Raw genomic sequence first — 26636 nt, forward strand, 5'->3', positions numbered from 1 at the left:
TTTCGGGGAAGCGCGAACCGATTATTTTTACTTTTTCTGGCGGTTTTGTGTGAAAACTCGTGTCGAGAAATGAGTTTTGTATTTTATTTTGCATGAAATATGTTAAATAAATAATTTGATTCGCAAATTGATAGAAAAATATTTCTTCTTGGCACATTCTATCGTCACCAGACCTCGGATGGTTCCTTACACGAACCGCGATTATCTCGGCTTTCTGTCAGATTTTATAACAAAATTGACAGCTCAAGTCATACGCGATTTTCGCAGTACCGCGATGATCTCGGTTCGTCTATTTCCAGCCTAATACGGAGGAGAAAAGTTTTGTAAAAGGAAGACGCACATGTTTTGCATGCATGTCAACCATTTTCGTGACAAAAAAACGATGAAAAAACTACAGTAGAACCACCGACAAACCGACGTGACACTGGCGTTACAAAAGTGTCCCACACGAAAGTACTGTCATTTACTAGTGAGGCGATCACTTCTGTCAAAGTAAGCTCTGTTCACTGCTGCTTCGATTTAAACAACTTTTCTAAATACATGCGAAGGAAGTGTGAGGCACGGTTTTGTGAGAATTATTGGACAAAACACCCAGGAAAATCATTTTATAAGTTTCCAAATCAATGAACAAGATATAAGAAGTACATAAAACAATAAGCATTGGAATTTGCGAAGAACGTATTTTCATTTGAAATAAGGAGACAACTTTTGAAGCTCATTTTGTTCGAAGTGTCACGTCGGTTTGTCAGTGGTAGAACGTCGATTATCCGGGCAGCTCGTGACCGGAATGCCGATTAAATGAATTCCACGAATAATGGTCCAAAAATGTCAAATTCATGAACAAAATTTAAAAATCACTAGTTTTTCTAGAGATTCGTATTAAACTAATCGATAAATCATCAGTAGAATATTTTTTGAATCAATAACAATATATTTAACAATTGTCTTTTGTCAAAAATGATGTTAAAAAATATCACTAGACACTAGATTGCTGCATAAAATTTTTTTTTGGTAACCGTTCCATCGCAGAAAAATTTCGCCGCTATAGACCAACTGTCAAGTTCATGCGCACGGTTAAGTCGCCACCGTCCCCGGAAAATCGTCGTTCTACTGTATTTAATTTTGAAGTCCGGCTCGACCATTCCATCGATTACTATAAAAAACTTCCACCAGCCGACGCCACATGCGCTAGGGAAAATATAAATTACGCTAGCGAGTACGGGCAATCTACCCCTGCCTTTAAGTTTAATTTGTGTGAAATTGATGTTTGGCGCACCAGAAGTATGCTAATAACAATTTCGTTAGGATTTCGCTCGCCGACGGGAGGATCATAGAAGCAGTGGTCGTACAGAACCAAAATACAATTGCGCTTGCGTCCTTTTTTTAAATGACGTCTTACTAGCGCCTATCGTAAAAAAGGTGTCGTGTAGAAACAGTGTTACCGTTCAGTTAGACATACAGCGAAAACGTCGCGCGTGACGAAAAATAGCTCTAAATTTCCCTCTGTGTAGATCAAAGTATCTCATTTGACTCAGTCAACCAACTTGTTTTATATTTGAAACAACACAAAAATAGGTTAAAATGTGTTCAAATCTATTTTTTTGTGTTTGGCATTTATCTGGCTTGTAAAAAAACTAGATAATTCGATTATTTCGGATGAAGCAAAATTTCCGCGCGCGACGAGTAGCTCTGTTTGCAAAACTGAGCTACTTTTTGTCACGCGCGGCGTTGTCGCTGTATGTCTATTTGGACGGTTACTTGGGAATGTTCGAAAACTGCATAGCAGAAAGGTCAAGACATCTGTTCTAACTTCCAACTTCTATAAACCTTGTGTTTATTGCAGCTCATGCGCGCCAATAATTGTTTACTCCCTGATAGTGCGGATTATAATAGCAGTGGAAAGAATTTTGTTTTTACGTGGTTAAAACAACGAATTGTGTGGATTGTGATAGTTCTTCTATTTCCCGAAGCATAGGTAATTGAAACAATGTCGAAGGTACCGGTTTTATTAGCTTGCAAGTGGTGTTTTTAAAAGGTACCTTGAAGATGGTTGTAGGACTGGGTACGGTGCTAGTGTGAAAGAGAAGGTTCCATCCTTTGTTTTCTTTTTATCATACATGACTGAAGCAATGTTAAGACCGAATGGTCGAATTAGATTTTAGTTGTCTGATCTCAGTTGTCTGATTCAGTTGTCAATCTTTGAAGCAATCCTTAGTCTGTGCAAATGAATCTTACAACATTCGCAGTTGCTAATTCCACTTTTCCAGAGAGGCCGGGAACTGTAAACGTGTGAAACGATGACTCCAAGCCACCACCACTCCCTACCTGGCCATGAGCTTTATGATCGTCTACGGGAAGCTCTACGTTTGGCATCCTATGATGAACTTGATAGCATCTTGATCGAGCTTAAAACAGTATGTTGTACCGCAGCGGAAGAATCCGACAAGAAAGAATGCGAAAAAAAGCGCAGCATCGAAAAGGATGAACTTAAATTTTGGCTCATCGATGTTGGGCGCCTGATGTTCGAAGAAAAGGCTAAAACTAGAGAGCTAGCTCTGGATGCATTTGAGTCTGCTGTGGTCCACATCCGTACCACGGACTATCAAGATCATTCATCATGGAGTGAATTACGAGAGATAGTCAGCAAGGAATACACATCCCTGCTGGATATAGCCCGCAGCGAGAAGGATCCCAACTGGCATCGGGTATGGTCGGTTCTGGTGCGAATTATGAATCGAGATCTTTGCCAGGGCTCGACAATCATAAACATGTTCTTATCGATCGTTGAAGCTGGATTTCGTTCTCCAGAGCTATCAATCCGGGAACAATCATTTGATTGCTGGAGGTTACTGGTTGAAATCTTTGCCAATAACAAACAGATCAACATACCTAAACGGGTGAAGTTGATATGCATTCCGCTGAAAAGCTCCAAATCCAAAACGGAAACAATTGCATTGAAAAAATTTGACATCTGGTGGTACCTGCTATGCCAACTACGTCCGCAATTGGACACTATGGCCGAAACGATTTTTGAACCATTTATATACTTCTGTTTTGGACCTTCATTTAAGACGCCCTTGTGCTATTATTTTGATGAATCATATAAAGAGCTCGGTGCTCCGGGTAAAATGTAAGTAAATCACGATGTTTGCAAAAGTGCACTCAAGTTTTACAGTTTTTTAAATTAATTTATTTTAGGTATCAGTCTATCAAACAACTATCAGGCATTGCGTTAATTCATCTTCTAGGACCAGCCACGGATATTTGTAAAACGCTACTTACCTGTCCGGACAATAGTGGTTCAACACTATCTTTTGAATTCCCTCAAACTGAAATGGCCATTTCTGATATGCTGTTTTCGACAAAAGCAAAATTAATAATTGATTCCTGTATTGAGTGTACTGTACTGCTCTCAGAAATGCAGCATCTTGATTATAGAGCAGTTAACAGATGTGTTTGGAATAATTTGATAAGACGCATTCAAAATGAGAAAACGATTCCCAAAAATGATATGTTGCAGTGGATCAAAGAGGACATGAACGCGCTTTTAAAACTGGTAAGAAAATCCACCCATCCCGTTGCGGTGTAATATACCCGAATGGAGATTTTAATTTCACATGGGACTTTTTTTGTTGTTGTTATTGCAGTGTCTTAACTCCAAGCACGACACTGCCCTTCGTGATCTACTGTATGATACATTGTTAATCATTGCGGAGAGTGATTTACTTCACGTCAAAATTGGATACGATTCACCAGAGCAGTTGATGTTTAATTATCAGATGATTATGCCATTTGTGTTAAACTCTCATCTTCCGTTTCCTGATTCGTGAGTATATTTTTATTTTAAAATAGTTAAAAAAAATCATGTAGATCAGTTCTGTGATGCTGTTCTCCGTATTAAATTTTATTAAACTAAATTAAATGTAAAAAGATAAATTTGTTTTACATATTTTTATTTTTTGATTTTTTTTATCTAACTCCCCAAACAAATCCACTTATTGTCTTACAGGAAAAGTGAAGAAATAACAAACTGCTTATTTGATCTGAAAAGATACTCCGCTCAAAACGCGTATTGGGACATGCTTCAGAAAACTATCCAATACATTTCCCATCAAGACAAAAACAGTACCAATAACAGCATTCAGTTTCGCACGATACGAACTCGCATTTACATACTGTTGGGAAATCATCTTGCTGATCAAATGAGTGCCGATTCGGAAGGATTTCTAGCTCATCAAACCACAGTGATGTCCTTTTTACTGTACCCATTGGAATATGACCAGCTACTTTTAGTTGAGAACGTGAAGGAACTCTGGACTAAGCTGTATGATGCAGTGGTAAAGCATGACTCAAAATGTTGCGAATTAAAAAATACATTCTGCGAAATGATAAAAGCCATGACGGTCGCAAAGCATGGTTACAATCTCGCAGTTCTGGCAGATTTCTTCTGTTACATAATACAGTCACTGCCAGCGCACTTCGAAGCTACAAGTCCACCCGTAAAAGTGTTGGAGCTTTTTAAAGATGTTTCTAGAAAAGGGCTCGCCTACAAATCGAATCTGGATCGCGTGGAGGTAATGGTACGTTGCTTCCGGGAACTTTTGGAAAAATTGGACGCCAGAGATATATTGATCTTGGTGTTACCGATAAGGAATGCAATTAACGAGCTGGTTTCGAATGAAAATGGGTTGGCTATGAACGAAGTGAAAAAAACACTTAAAGTTGTATCCAACAAAATGCTTCTGAAGGAAATGACTACGGATTTGATCTCTCAGTCCAATGATGTGAAATGGAATTACAAAATGTTACTCAAGACCTTATTAGATTTACCAGAGGATTTAAAAAAGGGTTGGAAAACTGCGGAAATGAAAAAGCGTATGATCGCCTGTGAAGGTAACATTAGCAACACCAAAACTCCAACACGTAAAACACCTGACGATGAGTTCGTGGTGATAGAAAAGGTATGGAAGTTCCAACCGGAAATGCTAACTGAACATCAACGGGAAAAAATGATGGAGAAGCGAACAGATATTCCTGCATTGTACAACGATATGAGCCAATCGCAAGACAGTTTCGTTATAAAACCGTGGACACCAAGTAAGGGTGTTGCTTCGTTAAAACAGGAACGTACTAAAGCTACCGCTGCTGTAACCACTGTTGACAACGCGCCTCCAAACCCGGTAGAAAGCAGTATTGCAGCAAAAGAAATCATAGAAACTTTATCGACAGTAGAAAGCGATCCACTTATATCGACGACAACGGACAGTGCATGTGATTCCAACACGCACCGTTTAGATAAAGAAAACAACAATGGGAATGTTCTGCGTGACCAATCTGTAACATCCTTAGAAAAGGAGGGGCAAACCGAATCAGAGGAAGACAAGACGGCGGAAAAGCAACAAAACCGAAGAAAATCTATTTTAGATCAACTGCGCATCGACACAGTGGAAGGTAAAAATCTTAATGTGATGAATTTGTCACGCACCCGGCATTCGGAATTATTGGAAACAAGAACCACAAGACGGAAAAGTATGTCGAGTCAAAAAATGGGGAACGAGAAAAAAAGAAATAATGGTGAAATTATAAACCACGACACCAAGAGTGCTTCTGCGTCAAAGGCAGTTAAATCGAAAGGAACACAACAACGAGAAAGGCGAATGTCTAGAAAACTGTTAAAGTTTGACAATGACGAACAAGCTACCAATTCAACGCCGTCTTCGTCGAGTCAACATCAATCCAAAGCTGATGTATCAGATGATGTAATCGAATCATCTCAATCCGACTCATCTGAAACGACTAACAGAAGAACATCCTTTGCAAAGCCAAAAGCTCAAGAACCGAAAGAAAAAACAATCGCCCCACCGGCGCCAAGCACGGAAATGAAGCAAACTGAAGAGATCACGCTGCAAAACGAAACCCCTCATCTATCGCCCATCAAAGAAATGAATGCTTCTGATACTAGCACAGGCACTAAAGTAAACGACGTACAAAATAATGAATCAGACAATTCTGTACTTCCGAATCAAAAAAAAGAAACTGGGGTAACTGTACCGGCAGAAACAAAAGAATCACCTAATAAAGGGATTGCCTCCGATGACAGCACTACGAAACCGGAAACACACCAACAAAGTTCTTCAACGAGTTCTGCTTGTGAACAACAAAATGCTGTAGTAACAAGTCCAACCGTTATGCTGTCCCCAAACAGACGCTCCTCTCGGCTGTCTCTGGAAGATAACAAGCAGAACATTGGCAAGTTGGTTGCTTTTTCGCCAAAGAAATTGTTGGAAAATAAGAATGTGACAACATTATTATACAGTCCCTCCAGATCAATTCATAAGCAAGAAATAATGTGCAAAGGTACGCCATCGAAAAACACTAATGATGCCTGCAATAACGCAATGAGAGAAGCGCTACAGATCGGCAGCTCGTCGAACAGCACCACTAATGACAAAGATGAATGTAAACTAGTTGAGAATCGGAGCGGTTTGTCTAGCCCCAAGGTTGCACGGTTTAGTCCATTAGTTGTGTTGGAACCGATTGTAAATCTCGGAAAGCCATTGCAGGACGTCGATGGAAGTGAACCAAAAGACATCTCTCATCCCATCAGCTCAGCGATGGTAACGCAAAACGACGAGAAACTTTCTAGCTGCAATGCACAGCAATCACAACCATCCGAAGAACATCGTGCATCACACCTTACTCCTGCCACGCATGTAGATACGAATGCCGATTGCACCCCTAAGATGTGTCCAGAACAACCGATGATATCTGTAGAGCAATCCACCCGTGAACAATCAGAACTTGGCATGGAACAACTTTCTCCTATTAAGAATTTGGACGAGGAGATGGAGCCGCTGAATAAGTCGCTCAATCGTAGCATAGTATCATCGCCAGATCTTGCCGGTGTGGAAGATAGGAATGCCGATTTGTTGAATAGTACATTGAATATTTCTCCAATTTCGGAAGAGAAAGGTACCATGACTAAATGCGTGGATAGTGGAGAGTTGGCCGGTAGCGCTGATAGACGTTCATCTGGACGGATTGTTGGTAGAGAACGGGAAATAATTGCAACCAGCAACACACCCGTACAAACACCTCTTATGTCCCGTCGCACTAAGCCCGACCCAACACCGCAGACTCCTTCAGGATCGGGTAGTGGACTTAAAGCTCGCCGTCAGCAGCAGCCCTCTATTACACGAAGTCCAAGGACAAGTATGATCGGTATGGGTGGGCGTGGTGCACAACTGATCAATTTGATTCGCAACCAACAAACCGATCAATCTCCAAAACCGAACACTCCTCCCCAAAATGCATCGACACCGAAGGGAGGCCAATCATCAGCTACCGCAAACCGTCTCATGATGCGCAAGAGAGCCATTGTGGGGAGTGCCGCTTCTTCAGCACCAGTTGATGACAGCACAGCCTTAGAAACGTTGAAAGAAAGAGAGGAAATGAGTCACAATAATCCATCCCAGTACTTGGTTTTCTCGAAAGTACTTCCTTCACCACAAGCATCGCCAGCAGGTAGCATACTGAAACGTAGGCACAACCAGGATGAGAGTGGTGATGATATTGATTCACCGGTTAACAAGCGAAAACGCGTAAGTTTTCACGATCCTCCTGTATCTCTTACCAAGGAATATATTCGACAAGTGGAAGAGTGTCGTCCAGCATCGGTGAGTCGCAGTCTGCAACTAAACAGCAACATTATGTCGTCAGCTGATAGGGCAAAGTTTCTGATGAGACGTAAAAGCAAATCAGATAGCATTTCAGAACTGCAAAACTTTACCAACGAGCAGACAAATGCAGCAAAGAAAACGGATGCCGCGATCTCCGAGAATGCACCGAATGACGAGAATATGGAAGGTGAGGAAGAGGAGCTAACATCTTCGCCGGAATCGTTGGATGAGCACGAGTTCATGATGCATGATGGTACGAATAATATGACCGCGCTGCAGGTCTCCTCTGACTGTATGGATGTGGATGGAAATGAAAACAAATCTAATTCGAAATCAAAAATAGACGATGGAAAAGAACAGAAAACATTAGGTCCATTCAACAAGCAGCAAGGATTCTCAGAAATTTTAGAAAAATCTAATGAAACACAGAGTAAACACATTTTCCCTTCTGAGGATGCCGTTTTGGAGCATGTGATGAACCGTTACTCACTGGATGATATGTTTGAGCGCTACATTGCGGCTGGAAAAACGTTGGAAAAAACAAAGACAATTCGAAGTTTAACAAAGGAACTTTCGTCAAAAATGTCGGATGATTCAAAAACCCGTGACATAGTGCTGGATGAGCTATCCGAGCGACATTCGGTGGAATTCCTGGACCATGCCATACAGGAAAACTCCAACGCTAAGGTTTGTGAACGTTTATCAACCTTGGCGATGATGGATCATGTATTCAAGCAGTTGCATACTGCGTACAACGCACCGTCGGGTGATAAAACTCCTGCTGTTCCACAGAACGAAAAAGAAGAGACAATTCGGTTAATAGAGAACATTTACGAAAATCTATTAAGCTTGCCCATCATTGAAACAGATAGTCCAAAGTTAATAGATCTTCGGGAGCAGTTGTTGAAACAAGGACTAGCGCGTAAAAGTCGTTTGGAGATCATGGCATTGTTAGAACATTACTTCAAATCTTCCTCTTCAGAGTGATCGTTGCAGCCTTCATTTACGTATTTTGACAACAACTGCTGCTGTGCGTGTTGGTGAATTAAATTTGCGAATAGTCCTTCAATATCTACTAGAAGAAAATATTATTTTACTATGTCGTTTCAGATGACGCTAAGTATTTATTGTAATATAATTAACTTTTTATTGTACTTGTTTTTTTTCGGTTTCCACTGAATTTCTTTAAACGATAAAATATTCAACGCCATAACAATACTGTACAAAAAACCTTCTTGATTCCATGGTAGTAATTAAATGTAACGAAATCTGAATTCTGTCTATGTAATCAGCACAACAAATACGAAGAACATTTTGCATTAATACCCTGTAACATATAAGCTTCTAGCTAGTAACTTAGGCTCTCTTTTATAGGTAATTTGATGCGTACGCACTTTAACTTATATTTTTCATTATTTTGTCCATAAGAAGTGTTGTAAGTGTGATAGCAAGCTTAAGAACGGAAAAAAGTAAAAAAATAACAGACTAGGACGAAGGAAAGAAAGGACAAAACACTAACCAGGGAACAACAAATCAAACCTTATCCTGATAATTTGCACATTTATATTACTGAATAAAATTAAGTTATATAAAAACTAATAATAGTAATTTTCTAGAAGCCTTAATCGCCTTAAAGCTCCTCGTGCCCATTCCGAAATCCGAAATCAATGTGTGACATACGTAATGAGATAGTTTCATTACTATCAAACGGTAATTCTTTCATCATAGAATCATTGTAACATAGGTGGAACAGCTGAGTTAAGAGGATAAAAACTATTCCATTATCATCTTATTGTGCGCATAGAACTGAATGACGTTAAATCTTATAAGAAGTTACCTACTCATCCGGCGCTACAACCGCTATTCGGCAGTTGCTGCAGTAGTGTCCGCACGACAGTGAGATCGCCGTCCATATCGTAAAGCAATCAGTTCCTAACCAGTGTAGGTTCAGGCTCAGTTTCAGCCTGAGCCTTTTTATTGTAAATTTGAAGTATTTTGGTTTTAGAGTGTGTAATTGGGTTACTTGTCCAACGTGACTATCTTTGGCGGTGTGTTCGAGCATGGAGTGTGGAGGAGAAGGATGCACCACGAGCTTGCGTACTGAGCATCTTGATGGAAGCTAAGGCTGGCAGGATACGATGGTTGGGGAATGTCATGAGGATGTCGGACTCATGCCCCACCAAGAAGGTGTTCGACAGCGATCGCCAGTTCCTCAAGAGGGGCAGAAGCACACAGCAAGCTCGAAAGCTGGATCAGGTGAAGCAAGACCTGTCAGAGATTAGATCTCTATATGGATGAGAAGCTGCAGTCAAGGACCGAGCGTCCAGGCAAATTATTGCTGACTGGACCATATCACGACGATGTGCTATTTAGTGAACAGGCCAACTAGAGAGCGATTCAAATTGTTTCTCAATTTGTAAATTTTTTCTCAAATTGTTATTCATTTCAAACGATGCGACGGACGATTAATGGTTTTCAGTGTTGGATTTTATTTACCAAATCGTTTCTTAAATATAGCCATCATCGAAGTCAGGCTATCGTTCGTATAGCTTATCTTAATATCCTTTGCCCAATGTAATTGCTCCTTGCTTTGTTTATCATTTTATTTATTTCTTTTCCTATGACTTTTAGTAGTCAACAGCGTCTTTTAAGCCTAGTGGAAGAATCACACCCGTGGGGGAAAAACAAAGTATGAGAATGGTAAATAAAAATCACGAGTAATATAATTTGAATAATGAAGCGTCGTACATATGCTCATTCAGGAATAGGAAGATATTATTACTAGCAAACTATACACAACTTATCTGTTAGCATCAAGTCAATCATCGGAAGCCATGCACAGAGTAGAAGCCATCACTAAACAGTACCAGTCTGAGCTGAATAGTCCTTCAGCAGCCAATAATAGCAGCCACGTCATTTCGTCTGAACTTCTCTATACAGGACAACTCGTATCCGCTCTGTCATAAGCATATGCATATAATTCTATCGCGCTAAATACTATGCTTGGGATGCATTGATGAGGATTCCAAATTTAATCTTTCTTGCTTAGGTGTTTTTTGTTTGTTTGCTTGTATGGATGAAGACATTTTATAATCTACTAACACGAAACAACTAGTCCTGTATCAAACCTCAACCAGTACCGCAAATAAGCCCTATCCACAAGTCTGCTTCAGTAAAAAATGAATAAGACTGGCCGATTCTATTCGCCAACGCACCCTTTTTAGCTAAACTTGCAAAGCATCTGCCTTGTACAGAAAGCGACCGTAGATAGTAATAAAGTTAATTTAAACAGTACACGTTAATGAAATGGTGAGCGTCATGAGCTTCGTAGTTTCGTGGCTTATCTAACTATGGTGGCATCCGTTTGAACGGTGAGGTGTGAGCCATGTAAAACTAATCATGAAGTGCTTGGAATTTCCTTTACTTACAATTAGGCTGCGGTTAAGAACATTCATTCCATGGTATTTGTTTTTTTTTCTATTTAATGCTTTCTATCATTGAGTCACACTTACACGCATTCGCACACTCACATACGCAAACACTCACACATGGACAATTCGATTGACTCTTACGTACACAGTTTACAATGGAATCAGTAGTTCAACCTTTATCCCCTCGCAGTTGTGGGGTATGTAAGGATGAGTTAAGGAAATCTCATGTCACCCATATGGCGCAGCTGATGCAGGCTGCTTTGGGAGGCCGTTCGCTGGGGCGGTTGCCGCGGGTAGTAGAGATTATGCTGGGATGAAGAGCGGTGGGGGTTCTGCTTGTAGATGCCTTCGGGCGGGGAGAACTTCCTTGGGCGTCTTTCGTCACTGTGTCGCCGACGTTTGTCGCTTTCGTCGGAAAATTTTCTACGATTAGTGTTTGCACCCTGTTGCAGGTCGACTGCCGTGCTGCTACTGCTGCACGCTTGGCTCATATGCTGAAGGCTCGTGCCGGCAGGATTATTGTTGGTGCTGCTACCGGCTGCTCCACTGTCGTTAGAGAGGCGCTTGACGTGGCTGGTGTCGTAAACGTAGTAGCGATTGGTATGCTGATAGTCGGTGTCGTCTAGCATTTCATCATCGACAAATGTTCGATTATCTTCGTACCGCGACTTGTACCGTTCGTCATCCGACTTTCTGCGATCGCGGCGGTCCTCCGTTCGGTCCAGCTCAAAGTCAGCAGACCGTGGCTGTTTGACTGTAGTTTGCCCTTGTGCAACGTTTAGCAGCATGTCTTCGTACCCGTAACGCCCGTTGGCAATTTTCAGCGGTGCCTTGCCGGTAGTCTTTGTCCACAGGGCCTCCTGTCCGTAAAGATCGAGCATAGGTTGAAACTGGCTCTGGCCGGTCAAATTGTGCGTCGAGCGTCTCCACCCTTCTTCGTAACGCCGTCGCGTGTTCTCATCCTCGATGGCCTGCCGGCGCTGAGATTTGCTGCTCGAGCTCTCGCTCGAATCTTCCCCAGACGTTCCAATGCCTAGGTCCTTATCTTCGCCGTACGCTTTATAGGGTGCACCGAGGAAGTTTTTACTACCGAACGCACCCGTCAATGCTAGCTGGGGATGGGAGATGCAATATGGATGCGGGTAGGTCTTTTCTACCGGTGATAGTTTGTGGTCGTCATCCGGTTGGTAGCCCGATGTACACGATCCCGGTCCAAATAGGGATAACAGAACCGGTAGCAAAAACAGTCCATGCATTGCGCCGAAAAATATCACCAAAAATACCATTTTGAAGAACACCAGAAAGATGTAGCTATCGGCTAATAGTAAGGCCACCACGCCCAGAATCGTACTCAAGCTGCCCTGTACGATAGGCATGCCCAGGCTGTACAGTGCTTCGCGCACGCGCTCATCGGGTGTGCGTGCCTTCGAGGACATGTAGGTGTAGCAGATGTGTGCTGTGAAGTCCACCGAAAACCCGATGCACATGATCAGATTTATCATCGAGATCGAGTCGAGGTTCACGTCCCACAGCGCCATATAGCCAGCGACTCCCAGCTCGATCGATATGATAGAGAAGGCCACCCACAATGAGCAGAGGAAATTCGGGATGAAGATAAACGATATCAGCATCATTATCAGTGCACCGACAATCATTGACTGTATTGACGTGGGTCGCACTAGCTCAAACTGATCGAAGAACACGAAGTACGGATGGAATACGGTAGCGTTCAAGGGGGAATCTTTGCATATTTGCCGTAAATCTTTTACCATAACCTTTTCGTGATTTGTATCAGTTATATTCACTGCCTGTATCATAAACCGGGAGGCAAGTATTTTTGTACCAGCCTCGTTGAACTTGACATCTAGCGAGAAGGGGTTCGCCGGGAACAGCCAAATCTACGGAAAAGATAAAACATTATTACCGTTTCAAACATGCAATTGATTGCTACCCTTGGCATAGCTTACCTCTCGCAAAGCATCGATAAAAGCTTGCTCACTGTCCAAAGTAAGATTGAGATAGTCATTATTGCGATCGACATACGAGATGAACGATCGCAGCCAGGATTCACTGTAGAGCGGTGAGGTGACATAAGAGGTGTTTTCGAGCGATTGCATCAAATCTTCAATCTGCATCTGCGTATGTGGATCGGAATAGTTGAGATCGCCCGTCACGATCACCTGTATGCGGTAGGGAAACTCGCGATAGTATTCATCCTCCAGGTCGAAGAACTTAACCGAGTACGAGTCCGCCTTGGACAGTTTTCTACGTTCCAGTCCTTCCTTGATCTTGGTCAATCCAAAGCAGGCGCCTCCTAAATATGCAGCAAATATAACCAAAATTATGGTTTTTGTCCAGCCTTTGTTCAGTATCCGCGCCATCGTTTCGCGGAAAAATGCCATCAGTACATGCTCCCGATTATCGATAGGATTATCCGGATCGTCGCGGTTGATTCCACCTGTGTTCATTTTCCGATACAGCCACGATCGTTTTTCTGAAAGAATATAAACATTGAGACGAATTATTTAAATTGTTCTAACATGATGCTCTGCCACTGCTCTAGACTGATGCTTTTCTACTCCTAAGCGTAATATACCAAAGGTCATGTCGTCATTACTAGAATATTCCTAGATACCCCCCCTCGGAACCTCCTTTCAAATGGAAACAGCATTTTTAATCGCCCTTGAGAGTTCTTCCGCATGATTTGCAACCGCTAAAAAGCATTGTTACATTGAATCCAGATTGTGCTGTTCACATGTGGAAAATCACGAGAGCGTAATATTTAGACGTTTATCGTAACTGCGTTCAAATTTGTGACATTTGTTAAACAACGTATGCAATCAGTAATGCTGTTAACATTAGAAAGTTACTCAAAAATGCCTATTTATTGTCAGCCCGTGTATTTATATGCGCTCTAGCACCAATCGAACAAGACATTGAATAAGAAAAGTATATAGAATTTGGCTGAACTATATGACTATGAACTATATGAATATATATGGGATGAACTATATGACTATATACGTTTGTTCGAGTCTGTGTGTCTTGTAGGCTGCCAGAGCACCGCCTTAGTTTGGGAAAAGGATTATAAAGTAGCCTTTACATAAACCTTCCCATCTACCGTCAGATCACCACACTGCTACTGTACAGCAAACAAAAATCAGATTTACATATGCTCATATGGTTACGACTCCATTAAATTTTCAATTCTCAGATAAACCGTCTTAGTTGTAAGACATTGAGAAAATGAAATTTGGACGAAATCAAATCGACTTAGAAGTATTCCCTTTTACCCTACCATCGGAATGTCGCGTATGCCATTCCACAGTGGGCCAATACATCCCCGATGGTTTCCATTTTTTTCCCTCACTATCTTGCTTTCGTACCCCGTTCATTGCGAATATGTTCAAAAGAAACATGGCACGTTGGAACCTGCTGAAAAGTGTAGAGCTCGAAGAAGAGAGTGGATAGAGACGGGTTGGCGCGTGTTTTGAAAAGCGAAAATCATGCCGCATCCACCATCGCCACACCATCGCCCGTTGGGCAGGTCGTCCTCGTCCGGTGCACGTAACGTGTCTCCGACGCGCCGTGGGGCCTCCGATGGCAAATGACACACTTTCGTTGACCAGTGCAATGGTGTATTGGGCGCTGCTGTATGTGTGTCGTAAACAGTGTCTGTGCGTGTAACGCGAGGTAAAAGTGGTTTCTGGACAGTAAAGTCAAATGGTTGAAATTTGGTTGAAAATCCAAAGATACCATCGCCCGGGGCATTTCACCGAATCTCTCTCCAGTGTGTTTTTGGGGTTTTACTGTGCCGAAGGGTTTCAGTAACTCTTTTCTTTCTTTGGTGCCGATGGCCTCGGTCATGAAGATGTTCCAGAAATGCCTCTACCATATACATGCTAGCTTAATGCTTTTGACGAATTGTAAGCGTCAGCGTCAAATGATCGCGTGCTGAATGCACATCATATGAATGTTAGAAAGACTGCTCGAAGCAACTAATACTTTTCCTGTCACTTTAGATGGAAACAGCAACAACAAAAACGAAAGTATGGCTAATGTTTTCATTTCAATATTTTACTATTTTAAGCTTCATTGATCACAAAAACTAGAAGAGTAGCATATTCACGAAATAATAGTTGCAACAAAAGTGCATACAATTTGTTGCGACTTGTTGTGAACTGAATTGGAACTTGCTTTTGATGAGCCGGTGGCATTTCTTTTGCGATAATAATATACTTCAAAATAATCAAGTCAATGCACCTATGGGGTTCGCCATCTGCTGCCACAACCCCGGAAGTGGAACATCGTGGAAAATATGTTGCTTTGGTGCTTCTCACGTTTTCGAAAATCAAACCGTATCCAACTTAACGAATCATGGCAACCAAAGCCTACCTAGCACGCTTGAAGAAGTCACATCGATGTCGTACCAAATATGAAACCCTATTCACATCCTATCATCATCATCACCGCCATCGTTGTCGCCATCATTAATATACCAATAGCAACGATCCATAACTCATCAACGATGTTGCTGGACTGTTTTTAGTTCGCAAAAGCGCATGCGGCGATAGTCTACAATTGCACTCGGACTACCGGTACCATTTTGGCAGGCATGTTGACAATTTCCTGCATGGTTTGCTGCATCATCAACTGCAGTGCAGCCATCTGTAATGAAACGGTATTTAGCGCGTATTGGACTCGCACGGACTACCAGCTCTGGTCGGGATCAGGAAGGGAAAAAGTGAGCGAAATTGTGGCTGTGATTGCGCATGAATGAATGTACCAACTTGCCGCCTTAGCCCCGGAGAGCGTGTTGGTTGTTTCGTCAATGAAATATGGTCAATCTTCAGCTTTATGTTCAGTCGTCACGAAAGCAAGGCGTGAGCACAATGAAACTGGTCTGGTTTGCTGTATGGCTGACCATTTACTGGACCGGATATAGGAAAAATGGCAATACTATGGCATCCGGGGAGTACCGATTCCGGTTTGGCTCGTCGGACCACTTTTACAGAAGACCGGGTGGTATATGCAGCTAACCGTGTACACTTTGCAATTGATCACGGGCTCACTCAATCTACGCTTTCGTGCGGTTATTGACCGGCTTAATAGTTTACTATCTATCTTGCTATCTTGCTTAGCCTGATAAGTGTCGGCGTCGGCTGCCTTCAGCCGTGAAAGGTCACCCACATCCTCTGCCGTAGAAAGTCGTTCATTAATATTTTATGCGTCTGGTCACAGTTGTGCACAAAACTTTCACGCCACCGTGCTGATAGGAACGACACTATCAGGTTATCTCTTTTATTGACCTCAAATAAACGCGAAGTTTAGAGCTTTGGAGGCTGGGCTGACTTGGCATGAAAAGTAGAAGAAATGGAAGAGCAATTGGCAACATTTAGTAACAATTGGCAACAATGCCCTATTTGATGATATATTATCCCAGCAGACGTGGAACAAACTTGATAAAACTTACGATATGGTTGAAGTAAAATTCCTGAGAATCGGAAAAATTAATAAGCACATAATCAATCAATTTACGCAAAGGGAGACAATTTTCAGATTGGAAAGGAGAGCCTAATTCGAAACAGTCACACATGCGAGAGATCTATTCATAATAGTACATTACCGTAAGGATGGTAGTGCATATTTCGCATCACAACGTGTACTGGCCGTGAGCGAGTGCTGCAATAGCAACAACCTGACCATTTGGCCTCGGCTGATGTTGCCAGCGGTGACAGTTTATTTGCGAAAGCATGAATTCACCCAAGCTGCACAACGTTGCACTGCGAGCATGATCCGATGTTGAAATAGCACGTGTTGGGCACTGACTTCCACACCGGAGGTTCTCTTCGGCTGCAAAGGTTATCGACCATCCGAATAATGTTCATCCGTTCGCAAAACAAGCGTGTTCTAGTGCTCGAGGCCCCTTGGTATCATGCAATGGCGTGGCTTACGGCTGGCCACCGCGCTATGTCATAAACCGTAAACGGTCGACCACGATATCTGAGGGACACACACCGCCTGCGCTCGTTGCTTATGACAACGTGCAGTTGTACATTGCGCACCTGTTCTGTTTATGGCCTAGGCGTTACCAGTGTCTCTGCGTCATTTTCAACCGTTTGGATCCTTTTACTACGCTTACGGTCAAAGTTGCTGAAGACTGGTTCGCCAACGGGTGGAAATGACCGTACATTAAATGGCTGGTAACATGTTTGCTGATCGAAACAAGGTGAATCTAGTGTGAGCAGAATGATCCACAGAATGATGTAATGAGCTACTACTGAATTCTTGTGGTAATTATGTACTGCTAGCGGCTTGTCACCGTCCTCCGAGAAAGGAGATAATGCTCAAATTAGCTTTAGTTTTCTCGAATTCAAAGCGTCTTTTTGAACGCCATATGTATATATGTATATTAGAAAGGTGGTAAAGATATTTCATATTTTTGGTCTGATTTGGACCATATAGCAAATTAGATTTTTTATATAAACTTTACAATATTTTGGCGTTTGATTCGTCCAAATCTGATTGGTATGCTTTGTTTGTGAACTATCTACCATACCATATCAATCGATTAGAAATACTGAATAAGTATCAATCGAACATACCAATTCTGCATACAGTGAGTTTTCGTTTGCGACAATAAAGAATAACCGCTAAATCGAGCGTTAAACCGATTGCATTTCGCACCGCCCTGCGGCAGTTGATGATCTGAGGTGTACAGGTTTTTTTTTCAGACTAGCCCCTGAACGCGCGTGGCCATGAGACGCGTAATCATGCCGCCTCGGTGTGGTAATTGCATTGAGTAAGTTTGTTCCAGTGAATTTAGTGAACGATTCGATTAATTTACAATTTCTGTTATACAAGTGCACTGAATCGCCATGTTGAATAACGTGCATCACACAAAGATTCAGAGCAAATGAACACATGCAGACGTAGAAAAGGAATAATGGGTTGTGACCCAGGTACTGCGGTTTGAAGCGTACATACTACCGAACCAGGCATTGCTGCCTGGACAAAACCCGAGAGATAAGTTTCGCATATCCTCATCCTCATCCACCGCCGTAGGTAGGTATACACCCAAATGATTATACTTGACCCACTGGTCGAGTAACGAAATCAAGTAAGATCCTGATGAAGCCGTCCCATTGTTAAAACTGGGATCCGACCATCGTGGTTACATCTTCACGTAGTGTCAAATAGTGTGACATAACAGCACGTTGTTTCATCAGCGGCATCGAGCAGTCCCGTAGCGGTTCACGCACAAACACTGCTGGATCGTTTGGTTAGAGGCGAAAGGGAAAAGGCAACAAACCCCTCGTCTCGTTGAGCACAGGTCTGAAAAGTTCAGGTCAGACGCAAAGCAATGCCAAACTTCATCGCCAGTCATTATTGAAATTTCAGTTTTTTGCTGTTATTATTTTTGTATGCGACGTGAAAGCTCTCTAACGAGTGTTCAGGTGTGCAATCAGTACTTTGTTTGAGATTTTCCTCGATAATGTATCGGGATTCCCGTAGATGGCCTACAAAAACCTACGTTACCAGGAAGGTGACATAAAACCTGGATAAATTGAGTACATAGGTAAGTGCAATAGCAATGTTAGTCTCTTACAGTAAAGTCTTATGTATTAAAAAAAAAACCCCTACGTAGCACTTACTTTAAAAAAACATTCATATACAGTTCATATTCATTGAAGCTAAGGGGTTAAAGGTTTATTCTTGAATTATAAAAACGACTCCGTAATTACTAGGAAATAGATTGTTTGCTACTTTCTCGTCTTTCAACGAAATTGAAGAATCATATCTTAAAGCTCTGCGACAGTATGATCTCGTGATGATGGCCAACGGAGAGCAGATGAGTGTCCCATCATTTATGCCACGACAGCGGGTGTGGTTATCACAATGCAGATCATGTGTCGGCAATTACTCGTTTAAATTAATTATCATCTTTTATTGGATTATTACATGTTGCGCATCGAAGCGACGAAGCGGATTGTTTAGTTTGAAGACACTGTTTTATGCCGCGTGCCCTTGTAACGGTACTGGCTCCGATTGGGACGCCGATGAATCAACCGTAATCTAAAGCGTGCATTTGTAGGTACATATACACATTTATACATAAATTGTTGTCTCGCTACGCGATACCAGATCTTGTTTGTTTGGAGCGGTTTCTGGACGAATGAAGCAATGGAAAAGTGCTAGACTGAGTTAGCCGCAATGTCGCCGCGACGTATCGTAAATAATCTGATTTATTCAGCTAAATGATTCGCTTCCGTTAGCTCGAGTATGCTGCTTTACTGACCCGGCTACTGATCACCGGCAAGTGATGGTTGTTCTCGCAAGGCGTGGTTGATCTCGCGGTCGTGCGATCAAGTAAAGTAATCTTCTTCTCGAATGTGTACGTTTCATCCCGTATGCTTGATATCAACGGTTTGTGATGTAGGATTAACGTTGGGTCGCGCTGGGATGGGTGATTGGCTGTACGGGTAACACTTTGCTATCGCTCGGCTCCGCTAAATCCCACAGCGTATGGAACCTTGTTCGATTAAACTAGCGAACGTACTACCAGCAACTATTATATATGGACTCAGGTGTTCAAAGTGTCGTATGGCTTGCTTAAATTCGCTTCCGGATCGTACAAAGCAACCGGCAGTCAGTAGCAATTATAAAGCTCGCGAAACATACATGCGTAGACAATACACGGTGACTTCAATGAAGCTTTTCTCCAAGCTGATTTCCTTCATAGGGCCGCTTCCTTGATCGCGACCTTTTAGCAACAAATCGATGTTAGTATGCATCGATGAACGGAACTGAATGATAGCCGCCAGTTTCACGCTGGACATATCGTGTGTTTCACACCGCACCTGCTATTTTCGTTTCAAACACAAGGACGGCATACGCTTGAGCGACAGATGTTGCACCACGCAACTAAAGATGAAACGAAGGGAGCCAGACAGTTTACTGACCCCAAATTGGTACACTCACACCATGTAGGTTCGAGGTGGTCAGCTGCTGGGCTTCTTAAAACTACTACGATTCGATCATCGATCCGTTGCGAGCGGACAGCGAACTGTGGCGTGAAAACGAGGGCAGTGGAGTGCACGAGCTTCGCTACAATATTTTCACATTTTTCAAGCTCGTAACCTACACGAACATCCCTTCCTCCTGTCCACCTAACGGAACGCTCGTGGGCTTATGAAGGTGAAGGATCCCTATCGTGTGGTGTTTATAAACAATTCAAATTTATTGGATTTCTCTTATAGCTTACTTTTGATCGACGTTGGAGGAAAACTTGGAACCAAGGATGGTTGATCTTTCATTGCGCATGTAATGAGTATGGATTTTTAAGTCTATTTGTTGCATACATTTGCTCGCATCAGTACTGATAAAATCAATCAATCGATATTTCATTTTTGAAATATATATTTCGTATAAAAATAACTTGTTTTTTTTTGTAAAAGCCTTTAGCTTATTAATCAACATTTTAAAAAGATGCAAAATGCAATAAAACTTACTTATAAATTATGATGCTCTCGTTAGCATTAAGGTAACTTTGCTATGAATTGATGAAGTTTATTTTTTTGTTAAATAGATCAGCAAATTAGTTACAGGCAATTTTCAATTTTCTTTTTCCCTTCTCACGTACAAGGTCTTTCTTGAAGTAAAGCAATTCTTAGGCGAACCTTGATTCGGTCACAGTACGGTAGGACTTAATTGAATGCTCCTCACATACAGACTCACTTGATGAAGTTTGTTCCGAGGCCGGTGATGATTTGGCGGTCGTTTCTTGGGAATTTCCTATTGGGCAATCAGTTCGATATGCATCGTACGAAAGGAATCGACCAGTCTGCCTCTGCCTTTGCTGGCAAAAATGAATTGAGCTGAAAGCCGTTGCATAACCGCGACCTCAAAAACTGAGCACTACAGTCAAAAGATCAAATTGTTTTGCGGACCTTAACTTGAAGCAGGGAGAGCAAAACTATGACATACTGCTCAACTTTCTTCACTTTTACAATTACATTCGGGGGTTTCCCCCCGGGAAAACGGGGTATAGTGGGATTGGTAAAGTTCGATAATCTGCTGGTCAGTGCTTGAGGATTTGGTGAGTGTCTACCACAGCCTTTAGATATGATTGAATCGTGCACATGAAAAGTTAATGAAAGAATTTTTATGAACATTTTTCTTTGAACACCTAATCTGATCTTTGTGGACATAAAATCAGATGAAATTATGGATTGCGCTGTTATTCACTATATAACTGTTATCCCGTCTATTACTAAGCAGCAGGAAAAGAGAAAAACTGCATACCATCTTTGTAACATAGAAAATAGCAACAGTAACACAATTAATACTAAATGCTCTCATCAACAAGCAACCCCTTTTATCGAATCCGACGATTGTACATACATAATAAAAACCACGCCCATCGATGGTCAAACGGTAAATGGTTGCATGTTATCAGACGCTCCACTTCAAAGTAGTGCATTGCGTCAATCACATACAACGCTACTCGGCTTTCTGAAGAAGGTAGAGCAATGCAGCAATGCAACCACCATGATAGTTTCTAGATTAATCCAGCTTCAGCATACCTAAATGAAAGCGGTTTGCATCCACCAGAAAGCATCAACCAAAGCCGAGGTACAGTGGCAGTTGGCAGTCAAATCTTGGCTTCAAAAGAAACCGAGCAGCTCCTTAGGTGGTGTTTTGAAAATATGTGGGACGCTTTCTTCCACGAGATGCTTATCACGCTTTCAACCGTCACTTCCCGGCGCTCGTTATCCAGTCCGTACCCAGGTCGGATCATTAACCAGTCATCTAATTGATCTAGACACGGTTGTCTAATAGAACTCGTCGCGCGATCGTTACCGCCTCCCCGTACGACGTCGACGCTTCGTTATGCCTCTCGTTAATTCTAATGCTTTGCTGGTTCCCTCAATAACTCCCCCACTTAATATCCAGGAACCGGGGTAGCAGCTCGTAGGTGCTGGCTGTCTTTCAAGGCGATCGTTTAAAACTGCCTCCGGTACCGGTAGGCACGACCGAAGAGCATAAATGGCCATTGAGGATTGATTCATTGTTTGGAATGCATTTGGTCCAAACAGTGAAGGTCGATAGAAATAAAAGAGAGAAAAAAAAGTCGGCCCCGGTAGACCATAAATTGTTATGGAATAGATTGATAAAAAGAAATTTTGCGTGGGCTTAGCAGATTTGTCGAAAAACTGTTCTTGTCCACCGTTCGCTGTACCGTTGAAGGTAGCAGGCACTCGCTATGTCGGTTCTATTCGATGAAAGGTTCGACCGGTCCCGTGCCGGCTATTTACCGTTAGAAATCTGTTGCACTGGCGGCCAGTGCATGTGCACGGTGCGGTCACTACAGCAACGCGAAGTTGGATAAACTTTCTAGCAGTAAAGTGAACAGCAACGTGTGTGAAAACTAACATGGTCGTCTCATGGTTCAATCGATATCGAATGCACACATTTCATTTCTTGGCTGGTGCACGTACAACATATACGGAAGTGATGCAGGGCATCAAGAAATTGTGCTCTAATTCTTAGGATGGTTCATGATCGTCAGGTTAGGCTAATATATTGGAAGGATTTAAATCGTAAAAAGCAGCCAAATATATTATTTAAATACGTACATATACGTACAGCAGCATACATGCTTTGTATAAGAAATTCAATGCTGAAAGTACTTAAATTATTGAAATGAAATATGAACACTGTAAGCATTGCTGTAATGCGCGATTGAAAAAAGTACTGCAAAACGAGTAGCCTCACAATCAGATCAGAAGGCACGCTCTCGAGGTTTTAATCGGCACAGCGTATTGCAGGCTGATCTGTCGATCTCCGCGGTCGCGTGTATATTTGCGTGCCAACGATAAAACTTGGAATAATGGCAAGTAATTTCTCAACGAGGAACGTGGGATGTATACATCGCTGAATTTTACCAGCCAGGTCGTATAGAGTTGACCTAAGGAAATGGTTTCGGAGAGGATTATTTCCCTGTGATAATGCATCAGGCGTTAATTGGTTAACGATTGTACCTCGCAAAGCATTGGCTAACAGCGCTAGAGAATGAATTCTGCCATATTAAGTGTTACGTATCATTTCCAACAAGGTGTATAGATAGCAAAGCTTACAAGTATTGGTATTGACATAAGTATTGGTGTAAACGGTGATAGTGTAGTAAGAAAGATAAGCGTAAGTGGGTAGAAGGTAGAGAAAAATATAAGTCACACTGTCGTATACCATGATCCTCCGACGTGATTGTTATCGTCCGAACTGCTCGACGAAAAACCACGTAAAGATCATCATTTAAGAGGAAAGGAGGGACATTAAACATTGATTTATGCTACAACAACTTTCATTGAGTTTGATTCAACACGTATGTTGGCATTATTTTACGCCTCATTCAACGTTTACCGGTAAATGAGTAGTACGGTATGCAGTAGATAACGGTTATGATGAAACGTATACGATACGTTTACGGCGAAGGGTCTACCTACCTTTTATAGCAACCGATTCCGGCAGAACCTTGTATCCGAAGATGGTATGCAGATTTTTGAACTCGCAGTGTCCCGATACGGCCATACAGCCGGCGAAGAACGTAACATGCCAAAGGTAGGTAAAGCACACGGCAAATCCGCTATACGCACAGAAAATTTGAACCGATGGAAAGGGGCTGAGGATGCCAATCCAGAAGGAGATCATGTCGGTCAACGATGTGATAGTGATAGAGACGGCTGCTTCCGACATCATGTGACCCATGCGTTCTGGGACGGATAACTTTACGGACGTACGTCGCCAGGCGGCCAACATAACGAATGTGTCATCTATTCCGATACCTAAAATGAAGAAATAATTGATACATATTGTAAAATTGGAAGTTTTGGTTCTTATCGATTTACAGGGTTTCCCACGATTTATTGATTGGTTCCCATTAATTTTTGGTGGATTCCCATATTTTTTTCGTGCGTTCCCACGATTTTTTGGTCGTTTCCCAGAATTTTTTGGTCTAATTGTATTGATATCCAATCGGAAAATACCAATAAATTATGGGATCGAACCAACAATCTATGGGATACTACAAAAAAATCGTGGGAACGCACCAAAAAATCATGGTAACTGACCAATAAATCGTGGGAAACCCTGTATTACCATATTCATGAATGTCGATCCATATCGGCAACATATAATATTAGTTTATAAAAAAATCTAGTTAACAATACGCCTGATAAAAAAAAGCTGTAATACACTCACACACACAAATGAAGTACATGCAGTGAACACGAATAACCGTGAGGGTGCAAGTTGGATAATTGCAACCCACACATCATGCACAGCACTCCCTTACCCCCGACCAGCCGTACGTATGCAATTACATAATCATTTACTCACACGCGTGATGGTGTCAGCTGTTTCTACAAGGGAACTATTGAGGTCTAGACGTGGACGATCGATACCGATCTACCTGCCAAAAATCGATCCCACTCATGAAATACATTTTGAATGGTGCTGTAAAACTGAAGTTTCTATCTGTAGGCATCAGTGCAACAGCACCAAATTAACTTCTTATCATGTAGGGTGCAAACTAATCAATCTTGCCTTAGCACAAGGTTACTCGTGATTTCATCATTCATACGACCAGTGGCGTTTACCGTTCCACATATGTCTAATTGTTTACCCACGGCTAAATTTAGCTACAGATAAATCATGTGGTAAGTGAGGCAGATCTATTGGATTTGAGCTAAAATTGGCTTAGTTTGCTGTGTGGCCATCGTAGGATAGCATATTTCCACAGGTACGCGAAATAAACCAAATAATTGCTACCTCTGGTCCTCTCGAGTACTTGAGTGAGGATAATTTATTGGCGGTTGCGATTGACATAAGATGACTAATTATGTTTGTTTCAGTCTTTTTAATATTTAATAACATACCCACTGGAGATTCTGTTAGCCGTTATTTTCAATATGCGGAATGAATATTTTACAACAATATTGTTAATGTGTTATACTCAACAGTAAGAATGTAAACAAAGAGTACGATTTACATTGAGTTATTTGTCCTTCAATGCATCCTTCGTTGGAATTGCATCCGGGTTATAAAGCTAATCAGACCATGATGTCTAACTCATGCAGCTAAAAGGATCGTTAATTTAAATGCGGATGTGTGGTACAACAACTTCCCCAACCTTAGGGTTAGAAGCAGTGTTGTTATCGTTCAAATGGTGTGTAGTAAGCTAGTCTTTCGTTAAGAATGCACTACAGGCTTCTTCTAGCGCTTGAAGGTTTTGTTAATTAAGCTTCAAATTTGTTCGCACATATTGTACAGACGCAAGTCGACCTTGTATGAATTTGTACTATCTTTAGCACCATTTCTGGTTTCGCCTCAATTGTTTCAAAGTAACTTCATTTACACTATTTACACACACGTGAAATATTTTGAAATGATAAGTGAAGAATCCTATTGTCTATTTACCACCCAACGAACTGTTTCCTCTATTCAGTACAGCAGGAGGACCCCACAGTCACAAGGACACCTTCTGTGACCTAGATTGGGCTTGCGAATATGCGCAACAATTTATCAAACAATAACCACAACGACGGACGGCATCCGATTTGATTGTGGCAAATTTGGCTTCTAGTACCATAGAGCATGTTGTGTTAAGAAATGTTGCTGAGATTGCGGTGATCATGAGCATATAAACGGCAACAACCCTTTGCCACAATTGAAACATAATTCACTACCAATTGCAACAAAAGATAGGCGTCTGCACAGTACGCGTTTGTTAGGCATCAGTATGAGCCAAAAGGGTGTTGTGGTTATCTGGGCTGTATCTTTATGATATTAACATTGCTTTTAAAGAGGCATAGTGAAGTAAGTTTCATTAATCTTTGCAATTTTACGACCGAAATATGTTAGTGCCAAGAAGTATAGTGTAGTGTTGTCAAACTTAATACATGTTTCGATGATGCATTGATTAATACGTAAAATATTTTGAAGTTCTTGGTTCACAAATTTGTTCGTACATAAAGTGTTATTGCCGGGAAGGTTACAAATACGTGTATTTTAATTTTTTTTTAACAATTTATTGAAGATAATTGCGTGGCGCGCGCAGGGGCCTTTGCAATATTAAAATAAAGTAATACTTAAAAATAACCTTACTTGCTATATATTTGAAAACAGACATGAACATTTAAACGTGGCAACTGTAATGTTGAAGTCAAAAAAGCAGTAGAACTTATTGAAAGCTTTACACATTGAAATAATTGGATCATGAGCTCCTCTGGAAGTACGGGCCCGGTCTATTTTGATCAGAAAATTTCGAGGACGAAGTGCGTGGTCAGGGGCGTACAAATTTATTTTAAGGAGAAGCTCGGGAGCATCAATTTCGCCTTTTATTAATTTTGCTACAAAAACTGCTTGTGCTACTTCCCTACGTCTCTCTAAGGACTGCAATCCTAGAAGAAGCCGTCTAGTTTGATAGGTTAGAGGCTGGTCCATGTTCCACCGTAAGGTTCTTATA

At 41.7% G+C, this 26636-nt stretch overlaps 2 protein-coding genes across 9 annotated transcripts in view; one reads left to right on the plus strand and one right to left on the minus strand.

The window, feature by feature from the left end:
- Positions 1-1854: 1854 nt before the first annotated feature.
- Positions 1855-8839, plus strand: LOC120903689 (telomere-associated protein RIF1). 5 transcript variants are annotated; one of them, XM_040313261.1, is made up of 5 exons: positions 1855-2035; positions 2268-3130; positions 3199-3556; positions 3648-3826; positions 4010-8839. In XM_040313261.1, the coding sequence occupies exons 2-5, from the start codon at positions 2298-2300 to the stop codon at positions 8664-8666; spliced, it is 6027 nt and encodes a 2008-aa protein (XP_040169195.1). In that variant the 5' UTR covers positions 1855-2035; positions 2268-2297; the 3' UTR covers positions 8667-8839. The 5 variants fall into 5 exon arrangements, with proteins under 5 accessions (XP_040169195.1, XP_040169192.1, XP_040169191.1 ...); XM_040313258.1 differs by having other exon boundaries at positions 1855-1975; positions 2247-3130; XM_040313257.1 differs by having other exon boundaries at positions 1855-1975.
- Positions 8840-10144: 1305 nt separating this feature from the next.
- LOC120903690 (patched domain-containing protein 3) overlaps positions 10145-26636 on the minus strand; it is a 37486-nt gene continuing 20994 nt past the window's right edge. For all 4 annotated transcript variants that reach the window (XM_040313267.1, XM_040313265.1, XM_040313266.1 and 1 more), the window contains exons 8-10: positions 23617-23955; positions 13078-13604; positions 10145-13008 (exon numbers count right to left, since the gene is read on the minus strand). In XM_040313267.1, the coding sequence (XP_040169201.1) occupies positions 11323-13008; positions 13078-13604; positions 23617-23955 (2552 nt within the window). In that variant the 3' untranslated portion in view covers positions 10145-11322. The remainder of the gene's footprint in view (positions 13009-13077; positions 13605-23616; positions 23956-26636) is intronic.

The sequence above is a fragment of the Anopheles arabiensis genome, chromosome 3, assembly GCF_016920715.1.
Source record: "Anopheles arabiensis isolate DONGOLA chromosome 3, AaraD3, whole genome shotgun sequence".
Lineage (NCBI taxonomy): Eukaryota > Metazoa > Arthropoda > Insecta > Diptera > Culicidae > Anopheles > Anopheles arabiensis.

What these genes read in the sequence shown, in the direction of transcription:
- LOC120903689 (XM_040313261.1), top strand. Translation starts at nt 2,298, where the DNA reads ATGACTCCAAGCCACCACCACTCCCTACCTGGCCATGAGCTTTATGAT. An exon ending in TGAACGCGCTTTTAAAACTG is followed by an intron (nt 3,557 to 3,647) that starts GTAAGAAAATCC and finishes TTGTTATTGCAG; the next exon opens with TGTCTTAACTCCAAGCACGA. An exon ending in CATCTTCCGTTTCCTGATTC is followed by an intron (nt 3,827 to 4,009) that starts GTGAGTATATTT and finishes ATTGTCTTACAG; the next exon opens with GAAAAGTGAAGAAATAACAA.